Below are 20,019 nucleotides of genomic sequence, written 5' to 3' on the forward strand. Positions count from 1 at the left end.
AGTGATGTTTTCCATGACCAGTTACAACTCATTGTTTTCTATTCAAAGCATAAGGACACCACCGAAAAAGTAATTGCAAGTTAATTTCAGCAAATACATTTAATTTGTGTTCTATAAATGACAGAACTGACAAACAATAACGTTTTACAATAACATTCCATAATATTTTTTTGATTTACAACTATAATAATCATGTCTCTGTTTTGTCAAGGAGTTTTAACCCTTGGCTGTTAAGATATATTCATCACCGGTCCATTAATAGCAGGTCTTTTTCATTTCCGATACTATAGTCGATATAAGGGCAGTGAGTATTGGCCAACACCGATATTGATTTAATTTGTTATCAGCAGGACTCATACATACCGTATTTTTCGGACTATAAGGCGCGCTTAAAATCCTTTCATTTTCTCAAAACTCGACAGTGCTCCTTATAACCCGGTGCGCCTAATGTACGGAATCATTTTGGTTGTGCTTACCGACCTCAAAGCTGTTTTATTTGGTACATTGTGAAATGATAAGTGTGACCAGTCGATGGCAGTCACACATAAGAGATACGTGTAGACTGCAATAGAACTCGAGTAAACAACACCAACATTTTATATGTTCCATTGAAAATATAGAACATTACACGGCGCTCAAACATCTATCAAAATGTTTTACTACGACTTTGGTAAGCTATGAAGCCGCACCGCTTGATGGATTGTACTGTACTTTAACATAGGAGTATTATTATGGTGTGTGTATAAGGTAAGACATTATCTGACGTTTTGTTTCTCAATATTATGCAAAAGCAACTTTTTTTACCTTCTGGTACCTGCTGATCTGTATTTGGGATCTGCATAAGTCCTGAAAATTTGCGCACGTCCCCCTTTGTAGTCTGTGGCTACACCGTAGTCGATAAGCTTCTTCTATTTCTCTATCTTCTTGTTATGGGACATTCATCCTCCGCTGTTGCCATTTCTAATATAAAGTAGTGTAAAGTTCTTACTTATATCAGTCAGTAAACTCGCCATGAAAGCGCTAAAACATACCGGTGTAGTGAGTTTACATTATTCACCCAAGAGAGTTCCGGTCGGACGGTTTTTCACGGGACTAATTTCCGGTGTTTTTATTGCACACGTGAGCCACGGATGAGAAGACACTGCTCCGTTATTGATTTAGGTAAAGTCTGAATGTCATTAAAACAGTTAGCACCATCTTTTGACACTTCTTCCACTCCCGTCCTTGCACGCTACACCGCTACAACAAAGATGACAGGGAGAAGACGCTGTCGAAGGTGAGCCACGTAAATAAGACCGCCCACAAAACAGCGCATCCAGAAGAGACTCTCAGAAAGCGACTTGAAGGTGATCTGTAAAACATCTATGCAACATTTTGAGCAAAGAACCACCATTACATGTTATGTAGACCACAAGGAAGTCTTTTACATTTAGAAAAAAATATATATAATATGACCCCTTTAGTGCACCTTATAATCCGGCATGGTACTTTGAATATTTTGTAATGTGGAATGTTAGAAAAGGTTAGATCAGGTTAAATTATTCAAACAGAGAACAATGTTAGATATGAAAAACACAACCACATTTGATCAACCGTCGAGAATGGACGTATGCGGTCTTCAAGTTGAAGTCAAGTATTGATTTATTTTTTGGCAACACTGAGTGGCCACCGTAATTTGTGAAGTCGCTCATGTCGCAGTAAATTGAATGATAGGGCCCGTTTGTTACTAGATACTTTCTAGTATGCTACTGCTTTATATGATTGTCGATATCTATATCAGATCAGGACAGCCCTACCATTCATCACAGTTTGTGCTCAAGACCAAGGAAGTATACTCCCTTTGTTTAAACTAACCATAGCTGCTGTGGAGGTCTGTGTATGGGCTGGAGGTGCAATCCTGTGGTCGCAGATGGATGTGAGGGTAAAAGTTCTCAGGCATGGTGGCATATCCTTCCTCACAAGAGGCCTCCTTTGGGTCGAGAGATACTTTGGCACATTCAATGACAATATCGTGGATTTCATACTTCTTCCACCTACAGTAAAACATAGACCATTAAGTTCTCCAGATAGATACAACGGACATGCATTGCAAAGTCTTGCAGATTGTACAACACTTGCCTGGTTGGGTCAAGCTCGTAATCCTTGGTTCCCGTCACCAATTCAGGGTGGATACGGACGTGTTCGAGCATTGGCTGAGGAGAGGTTTAAAGCAAAGTTATTATTAATACTCTACTGCTGCATTTGATTACAATGGCACTTCACCTTGACCACCTCCTCAAAGGTTTCCACGTTTTCCTTCATGCTGTAGTGAGAGCGCAGGTAGGACACAAAGTTGCAAGGATACATGCCATACAGACGGTGGAAGAGAGAGTAGACGCTAGCGTGAAGGTGGATCAAGTAAACCTCTGAAATGTGCCCTAAATGGATACATGACAGATTCATTAGATTGAACCCGGTTTTCATTAATTCTGTCAAATTGTGTCGAGCCTATCCCAGTTCACTTCGGGCGACCAACAGTATTATGCACACCATTGATATGCGGTTTTGGAAGGCACAGTACGCATAGCTCACCGGGATTCTTTAGGTTCCAAGATGCCAGGCGACCAAAAATGTCAAAGTACTCCCACAGGTGTTGTTTCCCTGCTTGAGGAATCATGGGAAGTAGTGTGATCAGCACCAACACGCCGGTAATCAGCACCACCACGTCCGTATCCATCTGCCAAAAAACACAAATGGGAGTGTACCCTCTTACAAGCACATGGACAGTTCCTAATTTTCATGGTAGGATTATTTCAACAGAGACAGAATACAAGAAATTCAGAATAAACATTACATGTTGTTATATACTAACCTGCATTTTAATTAAGTGAAATACTGTACAGGGGAACCCGTTAGTGGTTGTCCACAAATGAAAATTAATTGAAACTTGATATTAATTGCACTTTTACTTGTGACTTTGGCCAGAGATATGAAATGAAAGACTTCAAAGATTCTTCATAAGGATAATTAATGATTTTTTAACCTAAAAAAATAAATTGGTGCATGTTAGTTGCTTTGGTAGAATCTAGGATAATATGACCGTGCTTTTATTTTCAACATCCCGTATTTTTCGGACTACAAGTCGCATTTTTTTTTTTCATAGTTTGGCCGGGGGTGCGACTTATACTCTGGAGCGACTTATGTGTGAAATGATTAACACATTACCGTAAAATATCAAATAATATTATTTAGCTCATTCACGTAAGAGACTAGACGTATAAGATTTCATGGGATTTGGCGATTAGGAGTGACAGATTGTTTGGTAAACGTATAGCATGTTCTATATGTTATAGTTATTTGAATGACTCTTACCATAATATGTTACGTTAACATACCAGGCACGTTCTCAGTTGGTTATTTATGCCTCATAACATACACTTATTCAGCCTGTTGTTCACTATTCTTTATTTATTTAAAATTGCCTTTCAAAGGTCTATTCTTGGTGTTGGGTTTTATCAAATAAAATTCCGCAAAAAATGCGACTTATATGTTTTTTTTCCTTCTTTATTATGCATTTGCGACCGGTGCGACTTATACTCCGGAGCGACTTATACTCCGAAAAATACGGTACTTTGCACTGAACAGGAAGTAACTGTGTGCATGTGTTAATGCTACATAACTAGACAGTAGTTGCTTATTAATGAGACCGGTAACAGTATTACAACAAGTTGACAAACCAGTGGTGTCCAAATGGGGTCCAGGGGTCATTTGCAGTTAGTTTTTCTAACAACCCGTGGCACATTCTAAAAATACCAATACTAAAAAAATAACATAAGTGGAATAAAAGAGCAAACAGGTGTAATGTAACGATTAAAGTTTAAATGTTGATACCACAACGCTGACATGCAGACAAAAAGGCTTCCACACTCAGTATGCAGCCCTTAATTGGAAAAAGTTCAGACACCACTGACATGAACAATTTTTCATAGAAACAACCTTGTTTTGAAATTCTATGCTGACAAATGTGCTCAATTATGTATTAGGTTGATAAGACACAGAATTAAAATCAATCTCTTGTATTCAAACCACTCCACCACTATGAGCAAGACAATGGAGTTAAAGAACCTCAGGGACAAAATTGTAGACTTACACAAGACTGTAAGAGGTTACAAAACCATCAGCGTACAAGTGCACACATTACTGAAAGAACAGTCACATTTGTTCATTCTTGACATAACCGCATAATTACCTTTAGGCATTTGAGCAGTGAGAGCAGAAGAGGATATCGAGCAATCTTGTGGATCCAGGAAGGCTGCTTGCGGATGACATGCCCTAACATTGTGAGGGTGGGCAGCCGGCAGGACTGCTTGGTCATACACTCGTTCATTTTGTCCAGAAGGTGCTGTGGAAGCAGGTAGTGAGAGACCAAAGGGGTTAGCTAACAATGTTAATACTCTGTTAGGCCTGGGCGATATATCGATTTTATTGATACTTGAGTTTTTTTTGTTGCAGAAAATAAAAAATTTTTGAAAAATACCGTATTTTCCGGACCATAGGGTGCCGATGAGTGGTCTATTTTTGATATATTTTCATATATAAGGCGCACCGGATTAGGGCGCATTAAAAGGAGTCATATTATTTATTTATTTATTTTTAAATGTAAAAGACTTCCTTGTGGTCTACATCAGTGGTCCCCAACCTTTTTGTACTTGCGGACCGGTCAACGATTGATAATTTGTCCCACGGACCGGGGGGAGGGGGGGCAGTAACATTTTTTTTTTTTTTTTGGTCATAAAGAAATACCGTAATTTCCGGACTATAAGCCGCTACTTTTTCCCCTCGTTCTGGTCCCTGCGGCTTATACAAGGGTGCGGCTTATTTACGGCCTGTTCTTCTCCGACACAGACGAAGAAGATTTCGGTGGTTTTAGTACGCAGGAGGAAGACGACGACACAATGATTAAAGACTGACTTTTCATATACCGGTAGGCTGGTTATTTTGATAACGTACAGGTGAGCACTTTGTATTACTTTGCACCGTTGTATTATTTGTACTCTGCACGAATGCTGTTCGCCATGTCAAAGATGTGAAAGTTTGATTGAATGATTAATCTCTGTCCCGACAATCCCCTCCGTGGTAGCAGGAACCCCTATATACTACGGTAATTACACATCAAAACCCTGCGGCTTATAGTCGGGTGCGGCTTATATATGGAGCAATCTGTATTTTCCCCTAAATTTAGCTGGTGCGGCTTATAGTCAGGTGCGGCTTATGGTCCGGAAATTACGGTACAATCATGTGTGCTTACGGACTGTATCCCTGCAGAATGTATTGATTTATATTGATATATAATGTATATATTGTGTTTTTTATGTTAATTAAAAAAAAAAAATTTTTTGTTTTTTTTGTATTTCTTGTGCGGCCAATCGGACCACGGACCGGTACTGGGCCGCGGCCCGGTGGTTGGGGACCACTGGTCTACATAACATGTGATGGTGGTTCTTTGGTCAAAATGTTGCATTGATGATGTTTTACAGATCATCTTCAAGCCGCTTTCTGACAGTTGCTTTAGGATGTGCCGTTTTGTGGGCGGTCTTATTTACGTGGCTCACCTTCGACAGCGCCTTCTCCCCGTCATCTTTGTTGTAGCGGTGTAGCGTGCAAGGACGGGAGTGGAAGAAGTGTCAAAAGATGGAGCTAACTGTTTTAATGACATTCAGACTTTACTTCAATCAATAACGGAGCAGCATCTCCTCATCCGGAAACAACAGGGGATGTGCCCCGTGAAAAAACGTCCGACCGGAACTCTCTAATAACTAAAGTTCCTTGGGTGAATAATGTAAACTCACTACACCGGTACATTTTAGCGCTTTCATGGCGAGTTTACAGACATACATAAGTAATAACTTTACACTACTTTATATTAGAAATGGCAACAGCGGAGGATGAATGTTCCATAACAAGAAGATAGAGAAAACGAAGAAGAAGGCGGATGCGCGCAAATTTTCAGGACTTATGCAGATCCCAAATACAGATCAGCAGGTACCAGAAAGCAAGAAAAGTTGCTTTTGCATGATATTGCAAAACAAAACGCCAGATAATATGTCTTACCTTATACACACACACCATAATAATACCCCTATGTTGAAGCACAGTACAATCCATCAAGTGGTGCAGCTTTATAACTTACCAAAGTCGTACTAAAACATTTTGATAGATTTTTGAGCGCCGTGTGTAATGTTCTATATTTTCAATGGAACATATAAAATGTTGGTGTTTACTTGAGTCATATTGCCATCATAGTGCAGTCTAAACGTATCTCATGTGTGACTGCCATCTACTGGTCAAACTTATCATTACTTACTTACTTACTTAGGCCTTTAAATTCCCTAAGGAACATAGGCCATTGATGAAACTCCTCCATCCCCTTCGGTCTTGTGCCCTCCGCTCCAGTTGTTGCCATGACAGCCCTTGCGCCTTCATTTCCTGCTCTGTGGTTCTTCTCCAGGTGGCTCTAGGCCTTCCTCTCTTCCTCTTGCGGGTTCCATGTTAGAGCATGTTTTGTGATTGATGTATTGTGTCTACGCAGTGTGTGACCGATCCAGTTCCATTTCCTCCTCCTGATTTGTGTTTCTATTGTGTCTTGTCTAGTGAGGTCCCACGGGTTGGCATTGGAGATGGTGTTAGGCCAGTAGATACCTAGGAGGCGACGGAGGCAGCGGTTGAAGAATGTCTGTATTTTGTTGAGTATGTTGGCGGCGATCTTCCAGGTTTCTGAACTGTAGAGTAAGGTGGATTTAACGTTTGAGTTGAAGATTTGCAGTTTGGTCTTGAGTGATAGGTTTTTTGCTTTCCAGATTTTATTTAGGATAGTGAATATGGTCCTTGCTTTTCCAATTCTGGCACTGACATCCTCCTCCGTTCCTCCGTCCACAGCAACAATGCTTCCTAGGTATGTAAAGGTGGCAACCTCGTCTAACTGGTTATGATCCATGTTTATTGGGGAGTTGTTCTTGTTGTTGATACGCATTAACTTAGTTTTTGATGTGTTGATTTTGAGTCCAAGCGAAGCAGCTGTTATTTCCAGTTTGCATGATTTCTCCTGCATATGTTGGTGTGTGTGTGCTAGGAGTGCTAAATCATCAGCAAAATCCAGGTCTTCCAACTGCTCGGTCAGGCTCCACTGTATGCCGGTTCGGTTATTGCTTGTTTGTGTCATGGTCCAGTCTATACAGAGGATGAACAGGAAGGGCGAGAGCATGCATCCCTGCCGCACCCCAGTCAGGACCTTGAAGGGCTCTGACAGGCAGCCTTCATGGAGGACACGACACTGCATCCCTCGATAGGTGTTCTTGATAAGGTTGATCAACTTTGGGGGAATGCCATAGTGAGCCATCACTCTCCACAGCATCTCCCGATCCACACAGTCAAAAGCCTTTTCAAAATCAATGAAGTTGACATAGACAGGAGAGTTGCATTCAATTGACTGTTCAATGATAATCCTGAGTGTGGCTATTTGATCTGCACAGGATCGGTTGTTCCTGAAACCAGCCTGGTTTTCCCTCAGTTTCCAATCGACTGCCTTTTGGATTCTCTCCATAGGATGCGGTTGAGCACCTTCACTGGCGATGAAAGCAGCATTATGCCCCTGTAGTTCTTGCACTCCCCGAGGTCTCCTTTCTTGGGAATCTTGACAATGATGCCATCTCTGCAGTCTGATGGGACATTTTCTTCCTCCCAGATGTTTTGCATGAGTTGGTAGAGCATACTGGTGGAGGTTTCGATGTCTGCCTTTAGGGCTTCAGCTTGGATCTCATCCGGCCCCTCTGCCTTGCCTCCTCTCAGGGCCCTGATGGCCATTTTGATTTCTGTCTTGGTGGGAGGGTTGCAGTTTATTCCCAACAGGTCTGTGGCTGGTGGGATCTCTGCTGTCAGTTGGGGGGGTTGTCTATTGAGCAGTTCTCTAAAGTGTTCTGTCCATCTCTTTAGTTGATCCTCCTTGTTTGTGAGTAGTGTACCCTGTGTGTTTTTATGTGTGATTGTGACTGTTGAAACTTGCCTATGAGTTTTTTTGTAGTTATGTAAAGTTCTTTGAGATTGTTTTTCCCTGCTGCCTCCGCTGCCTGTTGTGCCAAATCCTCAATGTACTTCTTTTTGTCCTTTCTGACACTTTTCTTCACTTCTTTGTTTGCTGCTTCATATTCTTTCTGTGCTGTGGCCTTTGTTGCTCTGGTTTAGTAACTCCTTTTTTCCCCTTCTCTCACCTACTTTCCTGAACATTTCCATGGAAAGCCACGGTTTGTTATTTCCCTTTCGTCTCCCAACCACTTCTTGACATGTCTCTTTCCATATTGTTTTCAGACTATTCCATTTATCCTCCACTGATGTAGGAGTTTCTTGCGGACCTTGTAGTGCTTGGAAGCGGTTGTGTAGTGTGACTTTGTACAGTTCTGATGTTCCTATATCTTGAAATTGCTGTATGTTGAATTTTTAAATAAACTTATCATTACACCATGTACCAAATAAAATTGCTTCGAGGTTGGTAAGCAAAACCAGAACATTCTATACATTAGGCGCACGTGGTTATAAGGAGCACTGTCGAATTTTGAGGAAAAAAAAAGGATATTAAGTGCGCTTTATAGTCCGGAAAATACGGTAATTTACTTATTTTTTTTGCTTCGGCATACTTTTTTCCCTCCTGAGCTTCCGTAGCCCTTGCATGCTCCCTTACTTTCTTAGCCAAGATTCAAAATATGGCAAATTTTAACGCAAACAAGAGTGAGATGTTTGTTCTAAAGAAAAAAAAAAGTATTGTCAGTGATTTGGTTTTGCTGCAACACACGTGGAACAAATGACTGCAGGGTGCAACGTTTGTTTAAAAATGACAGCAGCACAACAAACTTATTTCAGCGTCCGAAACCAAAGCATCCAGTCGAGGGTGGGAAACACAACTCAACGAGCCGAGCAAAACCGCGACAAACAAACAAACTCTGGTTAAAATGCATGTTACTGTGGTGGAAGCATTTACACAAAGTACGTATGATAATACCATGTATGATAAGAAAGAAGCACAATGCACACTAAAGCAGTCACTCTGCGCACCCGCCAAGATGCGTGAATGAAAAAGCCAGCCTTTATTCACTTACTAAAACTATTACATAGTCTTCTCAATTAAGAATATTTCATGTTTATTTACCGGAGTATTTTATTTAAGACAGAAGTTTTACGTTTTGACATTATTAATCTCAATGTTGGAGATTTGTATTTATTTTCATGCAATGTGCAATGCTACATTTTGTTTACAGAAGTATTTTATTCAAGACAGAAATATTGCATCCCAGTAATTTAGTTCTTTGAAAATTCTTACATAAAAAGTACAAATCTAGTCTAAAAAGACTTTATTATTCAAATAAAAATTTTGCTAAGAGAAAGACGCAGTGTCATTTCAAACTACTAGTTTTTGATCAAATAAAATAAAAACTTGTTTTTGAGTTATTTCTGTCATTTGTATTCAGTAGTTCCTTTAAAAAGTAGGGGGAAAAATGGAAAAAATGTCATCTTAAAGCAATATCGCCCAGGCCTATTCTCAGTTAGTTAGTACCAGCCTTTGTTTCATATGTTTGTATTATTTTCTTAAGTCATTCATCTCTATGTTTGTGTTTTATCATGTTCCTATATAAAAGATCATGTATTTAAATCACCTTGCCTTTTAAGATATACAGTACAGGCCAAAAGTTTGGACACCTTCTCATTCAATGGGTTTTCTTTATTTTCATGACTATTTACATTGTAGATTGTCACATCAAAACTATGAATGAACACATGTGGAGTTATGTACCGGTACTTAACAAAAAAAGGTGAAATAACTGAAAACATGTTTAGTATTCTAGTTTCTTCAAAATAACCACCCTTTGCTCTGATTACTGTTTTGCACACTCTTGGCATTCTCTTGATGAGCTTCAAATGGTAGTCACCTTAAATCATGAGTGTCCAAAGTGCGGCCCGGGGGCCATTTGCGGCCCGCAGCTAATTGTTTACCGGCCCGCCACACATTCTGGAAATACTATTGTGAAAAAATAAAAAAGAACATTAAAAAAAGTGGAATGAGGTGAAATCTAATGAGAAAAAGTTGCAATGTTGACACAAAAGCTGCCATGCAGGCTGTTTTTTTTTTCTTTTGTCTTTCTTCATTTTTCTTTTCATGCCATTGTTCAAAAAAAAAAAAATAATGACAAAAAATCCATGTTATGAATTATTTTCAGGGCTCCAATTACTTCAAATATTCCACTTTAAAATGTTGTATGTGGTAAATATTGCATATATTGTGTAGTAGCCATATAAAAACATCAAAGTTTTCTTTGACAAAAGCGCATAAAACAAACAAAATAATTGTTCCAGCATAAAATCGACAGATGTATCTGAAGTTGATCTCGTAACTTATGTGTTGAAAGTAAAAGAAAAACATAATAAAAATGTATCGCTTTATGAGTGGGGCACCTTTTGGACCCCAAATATATTTAGTGATTTTTTATTTATCTTTTCACTGTGATTACTCAAAAATATGAAATAATTAAAATCAATGGTGTCCTGCATTATTGATCTTTTAGGGCTCTAATTACTAAATACTGCATATTTCAGTTTTTCTATAAAAAAAACTAAGTTGTTTTTGACAGAAAAGCCATAAAGTATTTTTTTAAATTTGTATTACTTTATATCAACTTGAAGTTGATATAGAAATTTACTGTAAGCATTAAATAATTTAAAAAAAATAATAATCTGACTTATTTTTTAACATTTTAATGACTGAGACCCTTTATGGTCCCCGGGACCCCTAAAGGTAAAATAAATACAACATACATAGATTTTGTTATGGTTTGAAAATGAAAAATATCAAAATGGCCCCCACATGCTTTAATTTTTCCGTGTGCGGTCCTCAGTGGAAAAAGTTTGGATACCCCTGCCTTAAATGGTTTTCCCTTCACAGGTGTCATAGTTTTGATGCCTTCAGTGACAATCTACAATGTAAATAGTCATGAAAATAAAGAAAACGTATTAAAATGAGAAGGTGTGTCCAAACTTTTGGCCTGTGCTGTATATACTGGATATTATTACATTAGTATAGTTATCTAAAATGTTTTCCATGCAACATCTTCCAGTTATTTCATCTCACCTTGTCATGTGGCTCTCTGACCGAGCAGAGGATATGCATGGCCTCGGGAGAGTTTGTTTCTAGAAAGTAATCCACCAGCCCGTTGAGCAGCACAGACCCTCGTTCTGCAAAAATATGACACACAGTTGTTACAGTTGGACACAAACATTGAAGCAGACAAAAAAAAAACATGTAAAACTTGACACTACCGGTGCTGAGCTGCTCATTAATAAGGCCCTTGATCTCTTCAAGCTGGTGGAGGTCGGCTGTCTCCAGGAGAGGGAGCAGATCCCCCATGCTGGGCTGCTCCCGAGCCATGGTGGCAGTGTCTCTCTCTCACACACGGTGTCCTTCCTGCCTGGAGGACTCCCTTGGAGCCACCAACCAATTCAGTCTCCAGGCACCTCTGGAGAACACGGATGGCAAACATTTCACTAAAGACACTTAAAGGCTGGTTTGTACTTCTATGTCGAGGCCATGGTTGGGTTTTAAAACATTATTTCCTGTGTGTTTCACGAACAATCTATTCCCCCATTTGCCACAAGAGCTTTTAATACATCTTTTTAAACTGTATTGTTTATATTGTTACTTTGCACTTTTGTTTAAGAAGGTCCTAACTTGATTGTCAGTTAAGTAAAGTACAACTCTACCTCTGCCTACATGTCCAATATCGAAATGCAACTTTGTTTGTCAACACTCAATTTAGCTATTTCATTTTTTGTTTTGGTTGTGTATGTTTGAGCCCCCCCATCCCCTCAAAATATGGTATTGCTTTTAGTTGTATAGTTTATTCAAGTGCAAAATTTTGTTAACAAAATCAACTTTATTGTTATTGTTTGTTTTATTTAAATTAGAGATATAAACGTTTTAATTTAAATTACATCGTTAAAATACACAAGAAATACAAGTTTATTGCATTTGAAATAGAGATGTCCGATAATATCGGCCGGCCGATATTATCGGCCGATAAATGCTTTAAAATGTAATATCGGAAATTATCGGTATCGGTTTTTTTATTATCGGTATCGTTTTTTTGGGTTTTTTTTTTTATTAAATCAACATAAAAAACACAAGTGCACCAACCCAAAAAACCTCCCTCCCCCATTTACACAAAAGGGTTGTTTCTTTCTGTTATTAATATTCTGGTTCCTACATTATATATCAATATATATCAATACAGTCTGCAAGGGATACAGTCCGTAAGCACACATGATTGTGCGTGCTGCTGGTCCACTAATAGTACTAACCTTTAACAGTTAATTTGACTAATTTTCATTAATTACTAGTTTCTATGTAACTGATTTTATATTGTTTTACTTTCTTTTTTATTCAAGAAAATGTTTTTAATTTATTTATCTTATTTTATTTTATCAATTTAAAAAAAAAGGACCTTATCTTCACCATACCTGGTTGTCCAAATTAGGCATAATGTGTTAATTCCACAACTGTATATATCAGTATCGGTTGATATCGGTATCGGTAATTAAAGAGTTGGACAATATCGGAATATCGGATATCGGCAAAAAGCCATTATCGGACATCCCTAATTTGAAAGGATATACCGTATTTTTCGGACTATAAGTCGCAGTTTTTTTCATAGTTTGGCCGGGGGTGCGACTTATACTCAGGAGCGACTTATGTTTGAAATTATTAACACATTACCGTAAAATATCAAATAATATTATTTAGCTCATTCACGTAAGAGACGAGACGTGTAAGATTTCATGGGATTTAGCGATTAGGAGTGACAGATTGTTTGGTAAACGTATGGCATGTTCTATATGCTATAGTTATTTGAATGACTCTTACCATAATATGTTACGTTAACATACCTGGACCCCGACTTAAACAAGTTGAAAAACTTATTTGGGTGTTACCATTTAGTGGTCAATTGTACGGAATATGTACTTCACTGTGCAACCTACTAATAAAAGTCTCAATCAATCAATCAATCAATCAAAGGCTAGGGCTGCAACAACTAATCGATTAAATCGATTCAAATCAATTATAAAAATAGTTGGCGATTAATTTAGTCATCGATTCGTTGGATCTATGTTATGCGCATGCGCAGAGGCATTTTTTTTTTTTATAAACCTTTATTTATAAACTGCAACATGTACAAACAGCTGAGAAACAATAATCTAAATAAGTATGGTGCCAGTATGCTGGGTTTTTTTTTCCAAAAAGTACTGGAAAGGATAGAAATGTAGTTTGTCTCTTTTATCTGATAATTAATCAAAGTAATAATCGACAGATTAATCGATTATCAAATTAATCGTAAATTGCAGCCCTATACCAGGCACATTCTCAGTTGGTTATTTATGAGTCATATAACGTACACTTATTCAGCCTGTTGTTCACTATTCTTTATTTATTTTAAAATGCCTTTCAAATGTCTATTCTTGTTGTTGGCTTTTATCAAATAAATGTCCCCAAAAAATGCGACTTATACTTCAGTGCGACTTATGTTTTTTTCCTTCTTTATTATGCATTTTCGGCCGGTGCGACTTATACTGCGGAGCGACTTATACTCCGAAAAATACAGTACGTGCAATATTATTATGTATAATCATTAAATTAATGGTTGATTTGGGCTCATAAAAATCATGGCAATAATATCGTTTATCAGCAATTATTTGTTGGTAAACATATTTTCAAGCACACTTTTTTAAATCTAAATTGTCATCAAAAATTCTACCAGAAATTGCCAGAAGCTTGTGGATGGCTACCAAAAGCGAAGAGAAGTGTAGGATCAAGATTTTTGGAGCTCTTTGTTCAGTGGATCAGATGTTTGATGAAGCTTTGTGTCTATCTACCACCACTACTGTTTTCTGTTTATTTGTTACTGACTGTGGCAGGACACCTCTGCCTCTGTTTCACTTTATGTTGCTGGTAAATAATATGGTTGTAGTAGTAGGCTAACGTTTAAGATTAAAGATTAAAGTACCAATGATTGTCACACACACACTAGATGTGGTGAAATTTGTCCTCTGCATTTGTCCCATCCCCTTGGGGAGCAGTGGGCAGCAGCGGTGCCGTGCCCGGGAATCATTTTGGTGATTTAACCCCCAACTCCAACCCTTTGTTGCTGAGTGCCAAGCAGGGAGGTTATGGGTCCCATTTTTATAGTCTTTGGTATGACTCGGCTGGGATTTGAACTCCAACCTACCTACACTCTAACCACTAGGCCACTGAGATTTAAATTATTTAGTATGCACTAATTAAAGGGGCAGAGCTTTAAGAGACATTTTAGCTTTTATATTTTTATAAGATAGATTTTTTTGTAAGAACCACAATTAATAAATATATTTGAGTGAATAACTTATTGTTCAAATCTGTATATAAATATGTACATAAAGTGTTGTAATTATATTGTAAAATGGGCGGATGGACGTTTAAAACAAAACTGTTATTATTAATTAGTAAGTATACATTTTTTGAGCCTTTTTAGAGAAAATCATATCATTGTAGTAAATTATGCAAATTACTCGATGATGTCATGGTGACCACGCCCATAGCCACGCCCCCACCACCACAGGTATCTTGGCAGTTTACGAGAAACACTGCCATGACATTATGTTCTTTACAAGTGTATGTAAACCTTTGCCCAACGTGGCCCCCAAGTCAAAGAGTTTGTACACCCCTGGTCTAAATCATTGGTCATTCTTTGTTAAAATAGATATAAAAGCTGAAAAGACATGTTGGCTTTCTTTGAACATTGGAAATGTAATATTCAAATACTCAAAAACAATTGCAAGTAGGTGGGGTTTGCATAGTATGACATGTGACAAGTTGTCGACTGGAACAACCAAACATCAATCAAAATTCCAACATATTTGACCTCTTATTCACTGCAGTCATATGTCATGCAAACACACTTCCCTCTGGGAAGAAACATTATAAACAACAGTAAGAGCTAAGCATTATTCCCAAGAAATGGCAAATGGGATGATACATACTTATATTCATTCACACAAGTCACAGTGCAGCTGTGTCTCAGTTAGCCATTGAATGCTCAGTCATGGGTTGTAGTTTTGGTAGTTATGAAGGATTCAGTCATTATCATGGTTGATTTGGAGCTAAGCAAAGGTTTCCAAAGTACAGATCGTGCCCCCAAGTAATTGCCCTAGTAATTGGGTTAACCAGCAAAGCTAAGATAAAAGCATGTTATGGTAGGTTTGTTTTAAAGGCAGAGCGATGGATTATCAACAAAGGTTATGCATCAATATGTATTACTATTTAGTTGGATGATCCATAAGCAAAACATTAATACACACCGGTGGGTGGCAATCGGCAACGGTCTGTTGGTGTACATCAGGGGTGTCCAAACCTTTTCCACTGAGGGCCGCACACGGGAAAATTAAAGCATGCGGGGGCCATTTTGACATTTTTCATTTTCCAACCATAACAAAATACATAGATTTTTTTTTTTAACAATTAGGGCTCTAGGGTCTCAGTCATTAAAATGTTAAAAACAAATCAAATTATTATTGCCTATTATTATATATGCCTTTTCTGTCAAAGACAACTTTGTTTTTTATAGTAAAACTGAAATATGCAGTATTTCCCCCACCGCCCAAAACATTCAGAAAGCAATGTTTGATGTGAAGTAATTGGAGCCCTGAAAAAATCAATAATGCATGACACCATTGATTTTATTTTCATTATTATTTTTGATTAATCACAGAGAAAAGATGAATAAAATCCCACTAAATATCTTTGGGATCCAAAAAGTAACCCACTCATAAAGTGATACATTTTTATCATTATTTGTTTTACTTTCAACACTTAAGTTACAAGATCAACTTCAGATATATCTGTCCATTTTACGTTTGAACTATTATTTTGTTTGTTTTATGCTCTTTTGTCAAAGAAAACTTGGATGTCTTTACATGGCAACCACACAATATATGCAATATTTTTCCACATAAAACATTTTAATGTGAAATATTTGAAGTAATTGGAGCCCTGAAGATGTCAATAATTCATTATTGATTTTTTGTCTTTTTTTTTTTTTTTTGAGCATTGGCAAAAAAAGGAAAATATAGACAAAATAAAAAAACAGCCTGCGTGGCAGCTCTGTATCAACATTGCAACGTTTTCTACTTAGATTTCACCTCATTCCACTTTTTTTATGTTTTTTTTATTTTTGCAATGGCATTTCCAGAATGTGTGGCGGGCCGCTAAACAATTAGCTGCGGGCCGCAAATGGCCCCCGGGCCGCACTTTGGACACCCCTGGTGTACATGAATTAACTTCTAATCCCGAATAGAAGGCGACTCTGTTTTATACTCAGGTCAATACAGTATTTATTATAGTCCATAAAATATATAACATCCACGCGTACATGTATGCAGTTTATTTTAAATGGATAAATATATAAATTAGAAAAATCCTGAAACATTTTCCACATTCAAAAACTTTGTTGTGAAAGATAGACGGGCAGGGACAAGTAAGAGACTCCAATTTGAGTCACCCTTAGCGTGATCTCAGACAGCCTGGGAACGGTCAAAAAGAAACAAAGGACCTTTATGCAACACCACCGCTCACTTCCATATGACATTTGGATGCAAGCTGTCAACAACAACCCCTTTTGCAAGCACACCAACATCTTAATTCTCTGTTGAACTCATTTTTTTTTAAATAATTACGTTTGGCAGAATAATGAAAAATGTTACGTAGTGTAGCAATAATAATAAAGAATGGGGCCAAGCTATGTTATACAACAAAGTCAAATTGCTTGTTTATATGATTCCTTTGGATATTAGAACAACAACAAAGGTCAAAGTTCAATTTGCAAGTGGATGAAAGCACAATTGAGGTGCAGTTGGCTTAAAAATCTGGTATTGAGGTAAGGTCTTTTTGACAAACTCCAACACAAACACATGACGATGTAATGATGTGACCGCTTCTCGCCATTTAGATCCTGTATATTAACCATTGTTTTTTATAAAAGAAAACACGATTCCCCCCCACATTAATTGTGGCGCGGCGCCACGGCATGGTAAAATCTGCCACACCTTAAAAATAAGGGTCTTTACATGGAAAATAAGTCATACAGTGTATGAATTGATACATAGTGCGTAAATAATAGGCTATTGACAAGCGTTGCACGCGAGAATGTGTTCAACTTTCGGTCAGAATCAGCTCCTTTCGCGACAGCCAACGCGACTTTCTTGTCATTTCTTCGGAGCATAGAGTGGGTTGTTCCACTGCAGCCAAACTAAGGTGAGGCCTTTAATCCCAGGACCACCATTCCCACCGTCACGCATGGTGGTGGTAGTATTATGCTCTGGGCCTGTTTTGCTGCCAATGGAACTGGTGCTTTACAGAGAGTAAATGGGACAATGAAAAAGGAGGATTACCTCCAAATTCTTCAGGACAAGCTAAAATCATCAGCCGCGGAGGTTGGGTCTTGGGCGCAGTTGGGTGTTCCAACAAGACAATGACCCCAAACACCTCCTGGTATCCTAACACCTCCAAAACCCTCAAATCTAAACTCCAAACATCTCAGAACAAGCTAGTCAGGTTACATCTAGACCTCCACCCCAGATCCCACCTCACTCCTACCCACTTCTCTAAAGTGGGCTGGCTCAAGGTGGAGGACAGAGTTAAACAACTTGCACTGAGCCTAGTCTATAAAATCCGCTACACCTCCCTGATACCGAAGTACATGTCAAACTACTTCCTTAACGTAAATGACCGCCATAACCACAACACCAGGGGGTGCTCCACTAACCACGTTAAACCCAGATTCCGAACTAACAAAAGGTCTTAACTCATTCTCTTTCTATGCCACATCAATGTGGAATGCGCTCCCAACAGGTATAAAAGAAAGGGCATCTCTATCCTCCTTCAAAACCGCAATAAAAGTTCACCTCCAGGCAGCTACAACCCTAAACTAACACCCTCCCCGGATTGCTAATAATCAAATGTAAACAATCAAATGCAGATACTTTTTCTTTTTCTTATGCCTTCTGATCTCTCTCTCTCTCTCTCTCTCTGTCTCTCTCTCTCTCTCTCTCTCTCTATGTCCACTACTTGATGTCCATACCCCCCCCCCCCCTCCACACCCCTGATTGTAAATAATGTAAATAATTCAATGTGATTATCTTGTGTGATGACTGTATTATGATGATAGTATATATGATAGTATATATCTGTATCATGAATCAATTTAAGTGGACCCCGACTTAAACAAGTTGAAAAACGTATTCGGGTGTTACCATTTAGTGGTCAATTGTACGGAATATGTACTTCCCTGTGCAACCTACTAATAAAAGTCTCAATCAATCAATCAATGGCTAAATCAGGCTAGAATTAAGGTTTTACTCTGCAATGCTCCCAACGCAAGCCTCCAGCACATCTTGTCGGGCTGCAAGACCGCACTCTCTCAGGGGCGCTATAGATGGCGCCACGACCAGGTCCTGAGGAAACTAGCGGAGGTGCTGGAGGGGTGTCGACAGGGCAGCAAAGAATCACCACCAGCAGAGAACCATACCAGCTTTGTCACGGAAGGGGGGGGTCAAAGATACATCAGGCCAAGAGAGACAGCAGCAAGGCCCTTTTCCCCAGACCAGGAGTGGGACATGAGGGTTGACCTCAATAGGCAGCTCCGGTTCCCCACGGAGATCACCACTACATCTCTCCGCCCGGATATTGTAGTGTGGTCCAGCAAGGCAAGAGTGGTGCACCTTATTGAGCTGACCGTACCATCGGAGGAGGGGATCGAGGCCGCCTTTGAGCGCAAGAAGGCCAAGTACTCGGAGCTGGCTGCTGAGTGCCGGGAGGCTGGCTGGAAGACAACCATCTACCCAGTAGAAGTTGGCTGCCGAGGCTACGTGGGGCTGTCAACCACACGCCTTTTGAGGGACGTAGGAGTGACTGGAAGAAAGCTGAGAAAGGCCATAAAAGATCTGGCAGAGGAGGCCGAGAAAGGCAGCTTTTGGCTCTGGCTGAGGAGGAAGGACAGGAGCTGGGGTAAGAACAACTAACCCCGATAACAGCCGCAGGGGGTAACAGCTATCAGCTGCAGGGGGTGACAGGGAGACGTCCCTGTCACTGCTCCGCCACCAGGAGACGTTCCAGGATTAAAGGAGTGAAACGTTGGTGAATGGTGGTTCCTGGCTGATGACCCTGCAGCTGACCCGTGGGCACTGGAGGAGGTGCGACAGGCAGCAATGCCAAGCAGGAAATACTACCTACCTGTTCATTAACTGAAGTTCTGGAAACCCCAGTGACTACTGTGAACAGGGCAGTTGGAGTCCAGGGAAGACTGGAGGACAGCCAGGAAAGACTGGATGGCAGCAGGGAAAGACCGCACCGGGAGTGGACGGCTAGTTACCCAACCCACTGGTCTCTCGCAAGAGGGACACCCACCTTAACTACGAAGAAATCAAGGAAAAAACAACCCGCAGGCCCTCCGAGAGGCGGGATGAAAGATGGGCCTAACATGACGGACCACACGGTAACGACGATGGCAACGGAAACGGATAACGAGAACATCAGAACTCCAGTTAATGAGGAGAAGATCCTCCGAAAGTGTGCTTGCGGATGGGAAAAGGTGACCACGTACAGGGGACTGCGAATCCACCAGGGGAAAGCAAAGTGTGGTCAGAGAGGCCAACAGCAACCTTGCACCGCGGCAGCGGGTGAGACAAGAGGGACCAGAAGCCAGGTAGAAAACCACAGTGCTAACGGACCCAATGTTGCTGAAAGCACAGATGGCACAGAGGAAGAAAGCCCCTCGGTGGAGGCTGAGCCCCCACGTGAGCACCAAGACCCAATCTCTACCATCTCACACAGAACAGAGCCACAAGCAGAGACCAAGAAACCAGCAAGAAGGAACAAGCTCAAATGGCCAAAGGCAAATGAAGCAGAGGCATGGCGTA

At 39.7% G+C, this 20,019-nt stretch overlaps 1 protein-coding gene across 1 annotated transcript in view; it reads right to left on the bottom strand.

The window, feature by feature from the left end:
• Positions 1-20,019, bottom strand: part of tsc1b (TSC complex subunit 1b) — a 66,018-nt gene that overhangs the window by 37,238 nt on the left and 8,761 nt on the right. Inside the window, exons 2-8 of the mRNA XM_062031692.1 lie at positions 11,338-11,534; positions 11,150-11,253; positions 4,229-4,381; positions 2,572-2,716; positions 2,263-2,417; positions 2,119-2,192; positions 1,855-2,033 (exon numbers count right to left, since the gene is read on the bottom strand). Of these exons, the coding sequence (XP_061887676.1) occupies positions 1,855-2,033; positions 2,119-2,192; positions 2,263-2,417; positions 2,572-2,716; positions 4,229-4,381; positions 11,150-11,253; positions 11,338-11,446 (919 nt within the window). The 5' untranslated portion in view covers positions 11,447-11,534. The remainder of the gene's footprint in view (positions 1-1,854; positions 2,034-2,118; positions 2,193-2,262; positions 2,418-2,571; positions 2,717-4,228; positions 4,382-11,149; positions 11,254-11,337; positions 11,535-20,019) is intronic.

The sequence above is a fragment of the Entelurus aequoreus genome, linkage group LG21, assembly GCF_033978785.1.
Source record: "Entelurus aequoreus isolate RoL-2023_Sb linkage group LG21, RoL_Eaeq_v1.1, whole genome shotgun sequence".
Classification (NCBI taxonomy): domain Eukaryota; kingdom Metazoa; phylum Chordata; class Actinopteri; order Syngnathiformes; family Syngnathidae; genus Entelurus; species Entelurus aequoreus.